The sequence below is a fragment of the Pecten maximus genome, chromosome 3, assembly GCF_902652985.1.
Source record: "Pecten maximus chromosome 3, xPecMax1.1, whole genome shotgun sequence".
In the NCBI taxonomy this organism is placed as follows: Eukaryota; Metazoa; Mollusca; class Bivalvia; order Pectinida; family Pectinidae; genus Pecten; species Pecten maximus.
The window spans coordinates 26,291,983-26,300,213 of record NC_047017.1 but is presented as its reverse complement, the minus strand read 5'-3'; the positions used below and the strand labels follow the sequence as shown (position 1 = coordinate 26,300,213).

Below are 8,231 nucleotides of genomic sequence, written 5' to 3'. Positions count from 1 at the left end.
CCTCTTTGAATATAACTGCTAGATAGTTTTATATATACAATACAGGTAAAAATCACAGGTATCCTTGGGTACTGCCCATTACCTGTATGGGGGTTTTACCGTTTATCACCTCTTAGGGTGTAGTGCACTAGGTGTAAAGGTTAGCTTACACTCAACTGTAGTTACGATCTCGATGTTTAACCTCGATAAACACCCACCTTTTATTAAAAAGCTTATGGGGCGCGGTGGCCGAGTGGTTAAGGTGTCCCAAAATTATCACGAGCCCTCCACCTCTGGGTTGTGAGTTTGGAACCCACGTTGGGTAATTGCCAGGTACTGACCTTAGGTCGGTGGTTTTTCTCCGGGTACTCCGTATTTCCTCCACCTCCAATAACCAGACACGTCATTAAATGACCCTGCATATGGGTGTTAATAGGACGATACACAAAATAATTCAAAACCTTTTATTATTATTACTGTGCCCAAAGAGAGAAACGGGTAAACAATCTATACATGTATAACAAGAAACTACATTTTCAATCATTGAATGCTTCTGACACCAGGGAAGGACACTTAAAGTTCCACGATGTTCCTGCACCTGAGAAATTAAGAGAAAAGGTATCTGGACTAGCTAAAGATTGAGATAATCTAGGTTTGAATTCAGACTGTAGATTAAACTTCAGAAGTAGTTCTGAAAACCATTGTTGTACATGTATTCTCCATACTTTCAGAAGCAGATCATTCATCCTTAGTTCGCAATGCGCTACCTTTTACATCATTAAAATGTCGATATCATAGATACAGGTAAATAAATATCAGTCAGGTCAAACTATATTTCGGTGTTCATGTCATGCGATCTCCAGGTTTGTTGTTTTAATATTAGTAATATATGTACAAATGTATCTATAACGTATTACTAGATTATCTGTAAGATAAGCCAATGTTTCTCATTCTGTATGTTTGTTCAAAATGCGTTATCCGTTCATTGTTGTTTTTTAATCTGTCTAGAAGTTGTGGTGTACGTAGAACCACAGAATTCTTAGAGTAGTGAAGAATATGATAGCTATAATTTTTGTTGACAATACACTTCTTTTTGAGAACGCAACACGACAGTTAAGGATAAAACAGAAGACACTTAACCTTCCGAAACGCCTAGTATAATACATTGTTAACGTATTAGCTCAGGGAGGTAGCCGGGAGCTGGAGCTAGCGTGTAAAAACTTTTCTTCTCCCTAATATATCCATTGAAATTGCCTCACTTTTGGTCTTCAGTTGAGCGTTCGCCATTGTGAGGAATGCTTTGGGTTCTGTCCCGTAGTTGAGACTCACCAGAGTCTAAAAAATAACGGTAGTTGCTAAACGCTCGTCATATCGGGAGTATGACGACTGTTTCAATCATTGTTGGTATAATATGACCAAGTGAGGTGTCCAGCTGGGTGTCTTCGGCAGTATGCTTCAGCGAAGTAGCACTTTAGAATCGGAACCAGTTCTGTGCTATCGCAAGGAGACAAAACATGAACAAATTGCAGCCTCCCAAAATACACACACATTCATCACCCGCATGCATCTAGCATATGGGAGAGGCCGCTGTTGATACGACGTTAAACAATACTAAAAATAATAATAAAAAACAAACAAAACCAAAACAAATCTTTCAATATAATTATTTTTGTCGACGTCCTGGTCTTGATTACGACCGAACGTTAGCAATCTGGACTTTAAAATATATTTATTTTAGAAAATAATAAAGTGTAGCTGTAACCAAGACCAGGTGGTTGGAATTTAGGAAAGAAAAGGCGTATTGGTGAATAGTATTTAAACAAACTATGATAAGGTATGGTTTAAACATATTTAATTGCCATCAATGTGAAAGGCGAATCGGGCACAAATCATAGCATTATAAACGCCTTTCTTCCCTAAACGACCTTGATGATACATTTAATCACATATGTGCGAGACTCACAATGGAAATAATACTGTACATAACCTACATGTATACAGGCATTATATGGGAATATATATACCATAAAGCATCATGGGATATTGTTATTCTATGTTAAAAGGATTATATTAAATCTGGTTCATTTTAATTCACCAGATATTAAAGCTTCTTTTCAGTCGTTTTTAAGCAGAAAACACTGTAATGCATGTAGCTTGTAAACACTTGAAATATGTTCAGCAAAACTATTATCTCAACAAACAAATGAAATACAATTTAACGATAATATTGCACATTAAAATGGTCTTGTATCATCGAATTCATATTCTTAACAATCTCATTAAATGTATTCGTTATGGTAAACAATATAAAGTAAAGTCTAACAGTTTAACTATAACAAAATAATATAGAACTATTTTCAAAATTAGATTGCATATTCCGACCTCGCCTTTAAGTTCGTTTTGATTATAAGCACCTTGACAGTTCAATACCTATAGACACATACTGTGGAATAACTACGTTTTTTATGGAGCGTCATGGTAGTTTGAGATATGTCCTGTATCATTGAGTGTTAACTCAGATAAAGGTCTCTAGATCCATCCTTCAGTTACTGTAGATACTAGTGTTTGTTATGTCTTGGACAGCTGGCCGTCGAACAAGTTAGAGATGGCGTCAGCTATTGTAAGACTTTTGGATTGCCATTGTAGTTAACATCCATTTTCGTTGCACTTGGACCAATAGTAGAACTGACAGCTATTGCCAATGCTAGCGGGATGGCCGTACACTTGAAACTTGAACAGTCCGTACAGAGGTGGTGACGGTCAGCTGACAGCCAGCGCCATGGTTCCTCCCCTACATCTGAATGGGGTTGATGTCAGGATATCTGGCAGCCATTGTCGACTTTCCTAAGTTTATTTTTATATTCAAGTTCACTAACGGCGGACGCGTTTTGTGTAATATTTTTCATAGACATGACTGCGGCGGACATGACAGCACGGTCAATTCCGTATCCAGTCAAGGAACTTGTCTCGATCAGCGGTATGTTTAGACTGTCGGCAAAGTTCTGCAAAAACAATCATTAAAATATTTATCTTTCATAAAATCTCATTAAATCTGTTTTGTCTCATTAAAAACTTCCAATTGGATATTATTAAACTCAATAAAAATCGAAGAGACATTAACATGACACTCGAAACATCTTTATCCTGATAACACGAGGTCAAACTCTTGTCTCCATCACTTATTTGCTAGTCGAGAGGATGGAGTGTTTCCTTTAATCTTAGATGGTGTCTGACATTTAAAACACAGAATAAAACCAAAGAACTACAATATACTTGAAGTCAGAAACAATTGTTTATCGTTTGAATAAAGATGATCAGTTGGACAAGTAATTTCCTTTCACAATAACTTAATTATTGACCATTTCTAATTCGGAAACAACAATGTAGTCATATAAGAGCAGTATGTAAAAGATGATTGTACGATAGTCAACCAATGCGAGGTTAAAGCAGCCATCTTGGATTTCAAATCGAACCGAAAAGTAAAAACTGTGAAAATTGAACAAACATCACAATACAACATTTTGATTTACGCTCGCATTCTAATGTTTTGTCAATTTGGCTCAGATGGCAAGGAAGCGTGCACAATTTCTCATATCACCAAGCGTCCTGTTTGAAGATTAACCACATCTTTTTGAAATGTGAAAGGGAAGTGAGGGAAATCTTAACCGACAAAACAAATATTAACTATAGCAAATTCCAGCATTTAATCAATATAGCTAAAGAGAAAATATCGACACGAAACTTCAATTGTTAAATAAGTCTAGAATAGCTTTTGTATGTACGTAAAAGGTAGTCGTTGCTGGTTCGCCTGTTGTCAGTATAATGTGACCGGGTAGGGTGTGCTGCTGGGTGTCTTCAGCAGTATGATTCAGTGAGGTAGCACTATAAATCGGCAAACGTTCCGGCCTATCACAAGGAGACTTAACACGAACATACCGCAGCCTCCCTAAACACACATGCGCACTCACAACACGCATGTATGTCGCACGCACGGGAGGCCGTCCTTAAATGACCTTAGCTGTTAATAGGACGTTAAACAAAATAAACTAAACCAAAACAAAAATTAGCGTTAATATTGAACCTTTATTTTCATTTACGATTCTGTACCTTTCCCCATCCCATGGCCCGCCGTTCAGTTATAAACTGTTTAATTCTATTGGCCCTAGGGGGTTTTCCGAATCGTGTCTTTAACGGATACCGTGCCCCCTTTTGTACCTCTCCACTCCCAGATATGTCTTACCTTTTTTACTTTTCCCTACTATATTTTGCACAACGTTAATTAATACATAATGTATTTGCTCGATATATATAATTTATAGTCATCTACATATGTAGAAAGAGTAAGGCTCTACCCTTCAACATCAAGATGATGCCAAAAAGTAACAATACAAACGAAACGAAAGTGATAGCAATAGGCATTTAGAAATACATTATAATATTATGTCTTATAATGAATCATAAAAAATTCTACATATAGATGTGTCGTCCTTCTAGGACTTCTCGGTGATGTAAGGGGCATCATATAGCGTTTTTCGTCCTTTTAAGACTCGCCAATGATGATAACTGGTTCGAATTTTAATCTATAGTCAACAAAGATGACAACAGACAGAGTCTTAACCAGAGTTAACATTTTCAGCATGCCTAACCAAACAGTTTGTCAAATAAAGAATATATTGTGCGTTTGTCGATACTTGACACAGTGGTCTTAAACTAAACATTCATTAATCATGTCTTTAAAGTAAACGTAACGGTAGTTTTTCTATCACTATAGTACCTTCGCAGTGACGTAATCAACTTGTCGACCCGGGAGATCACACTTGGTCCCCACGATTAATATTACAAGGTCACTCGATCCATTCTCCTCTATGTTTCGCAGCCATATCTTGTTAATGTTGTCAAAGCTGGACTAAGAAATAAATAAAAAAAAAAAAATAAACACAATAACTTTCTCGGAACATCAGATCCTTAGCATAATAATAAGCCCTACACTTAATTAAACAAATCTTCCTTATATATCAACTTTGATGTATCCTTTTTTCTTAATTCTATATGGTTAAACTAACCATTTTCATTTTCATCTGTGTATATATTTTATCAACATTTTAGAATTCTAGTTTTGTATTTTGAATATTTGTTATAACTCTTTTTATACCTACCATGTTTGTGACGTCATACACGATAATGACGCCGTGACAATGTCGGTAGGATGATCTACCAGGACCCCTGTACCGTTCACCTCCCGCGGTGTCCCACTACAACAGTATGTAACTTTATCATGACCAGAACATAATACTCACTTGTAGTATTAAGATGGTTAAAGGAAACAAGTTCAAGCATATGAAGCATTTATTATTATTTTTCAACATCAAGTAAGGACATTAATACTTTCTTTTTGTACACCCTGTATAACATTAAAAGAGACACGACTTGTCAGCTTTCAATATACATGTATCTGTTAAGACCCTAATCATACATATATAGATGGGGAAGCCGCCATTTCTACAATATGTCAGGCTCCATTGCAAATAAACCCGAGTTATTAACGCATTTGTAGTTTGATATATATACACATTTACTATACCAGTCTTAATTTCACGTCAGAGTTGTCCATCCAAACATTTTTCACATACTGCAACATAATCGTGGAAAATGAGTATAATATTATACAAAATGCAAAAAAGATCTTTTTGAGCAGGAAGTAAGTTGTGACAGTGAAAGGACACATTTATCATAAAGATAGAACAAACTTATAGTAGTGGCACCACACAAATACCTCTGGTGCTTAAGAAGATATATCGACATGGAAAGGATTCCACAGGCTTCAATATTACTTAATTTGTATTTATACTGTTTCCTTTCCTACCTTCTACATTGCATGTCGAAAGAATATAACATTTTACAATAATTGATAATACCCCGGTAACATATACGTTTACCGGTCAAACCATTATTAGATTTTTACTGGTTCAAACTGATGGTTAAATTATAAGTTTATACAGAATCTATACAGATACTTACAAAACTACAGCCAGTCCAATAGTATGGATTGTCAAATATTCCGTCCTGAAACACAGATTCAATCTCAGATACTTGTACATGTAATTTAAATTTCACAATTAATAGACATTATTGTTAATGTAATACTATTTAGTGATGTGATCTTTTTCTGCAAACAAACATCCCATAATTCCGAAGACAAACGATAATCCACATGTATGTCAGGAAAACTGATTTATATCTTACTTAATGTTAATAAAACAGCTTATTCTATTAATTTATCTCGATATCTTTAAATAGCAGATTGCTCTGCAACTGTATTATATACCAGGGAGTATTCCTGAAAATAGGATATAAGATACTAGTAATCAACTTGTTATTATATTTCATTATACACAACGCTAGGTTAGTACTAAGGAGATAGATAACTTCCATTATTAAACAAACAATACCACAAATCGTCCAATAATGCTCGTCTTCCCAGCACTGCGGTCACCCATCAACATCAGGTCCACGATGACTCGTCCATCTCTAGAAATTACAGTAAGATATGAGCAACTCTAAGCCGTGAAAATATAATACATATCAAATTTAGGTGCAAATTCTACACACAGGTGTTGATATTTAAATCAATACTCTCAGAAATATTTTGTTTACTTACGATGCAAAACTCACGTGAAATCTTTTAATGATGATTATTCCGAAAAATATAGACATAATATACATGTACACCACATGCACTTGAAACGCCGGGATGTTTGAGAAATTAGGCATCGTAGTTTAGAACACTTGTGTTCTTAACATAGAAATCTTATTCATACACATGTATTTATATACAATATCTTAAATCAAAATATTGTTTGAATTCCAATCTACCAACATGTCTGGAACTTTTGACCATGATACTAAACAGACCCTTAGAGAGTAAGGTTAAGGCCGTAATATATTATAGTTAAAGTTATAGCGACATATTTTAATGTTGATACACCGATAAAAAGTTAATATAAAGATATATATTAAGATCATATTTCTAGTTTACACAGTCACCATTTATTCTTATCTAATGCATTCATTTTTTTAATGTGATGTTTAGAAATATATTTAAATATGCTCTATCACTATGTAAAAAAATCGATACACATACATGTTAGTTGTTAATGGACTGGGGCATTGTTACTGTAATGTATATTGACAATGTTTTCCTGTTGTTTAATTTCCTTATAGTAGATGTTGACCAATATTGTATATCAAGTGTTTTAGTCATAATATGTACTGTTTAATGCACAGACAAACACATGCACTTAATTCGAAAAAAAGTTATATGACATATTGTACACTATCGAGACATGTATTAGATAGTAAGCGGTATTGTATGATAACACACATATTGCTGCTACAGGCTACCTTACCTGTACACACGTACACACATACACAGTGCTAATAACAAAGGTTTCTTACCTGATGTGGACAGTGCTATACGGTGTGTAAGGTTGTGGGGGACTTATTGTCCCTCTGTTTTCATTCATTCCCTCTTCTTATATCCAAACGTTAACATGTTCGACACAAATTCAGAACGATCAATCCGAAACCAGAAGGCTGTACAATAAAAGTCAGTCCTATCTATTGGCCTCGTGCAGGAAAATAGGCGTGTAAGTTACCTTGCCTTACGATATAATAGGCTTCCGGTCATGGGGCCCTGTTATATGGAAGACAGGTAATGTAGACGCGGTGATACATCTATTACACAGGATGCTCCAGCTGTGATGTTATTTATAGACTATCGATTAATAATGATATATAGTATTTGTGTTAAACAGAAAGAGCTTAATTTACGTCACGACTGGTCGTAAAACATTATATACACAAGCGTATTATGTATGACTGGACATTACGTTGTACTCTATAGACAAGACGATTATAATCAGACACTCGTCGGTAATGTAAAGCTAGTAGCAGATTAAATCAAACTGTGTTGATATCAGTATGTAAATGCCGGTAATTACATACCCAATTGCTTACATCAATGGATTATCTATGTTTATGTGTATTCAGACTAAATATATATAATGCTCTTTAAAGCGCACACATTCGTTTGATAGCAGCTCAAAATAATATTCAGTTTCATATTAAACGGTAAAACTGCGATCCGATTCAAAACTAATATACTGATATACTCTTATTCTTCTCGTACGTTTTAAGGTTTTTCTTTTCAATTTTTTTTTTATTTCCATTTCATCGAATTTGAGTTAGAGAAA

General features: G+C 35.0%; 1 protein-coding gene across 1 annotated transcript; it reads right to left on the bottom strand.

Annotated features, from left to right (window-relative positions):
* Positions 1-429: 429 nt before the first annotated feature.
* LOC117323722 (ras-related protein ORAB-1-like) lies at positions 430-7,710 on the bottom strand. The gene is made up of 7 exons (XM_033879143.1): positions 7,435-7,710; positions 6,429-6,507; positions 5,998-6,042; positions 5,561-5,608; positions 5,136-5,231; positions 4,754-4,885; positions 430-2,981 (listed from the first exon to the last, which is right to left on the bottom strand). The coding sequence occupies exons 1-7, from the start codon at positions 7,500-7,502 to the stop codon at positions 2,793-2,795; spliced, it is 657 nt and encodes a 218-aa protein (XP_033735034.1). The 5' UTR covers positions 7,503-7,710; the 3' UTR covers positions 430-2,792.
* Positions 7,711-8,231: the final 521 nt, after the last annotated feature.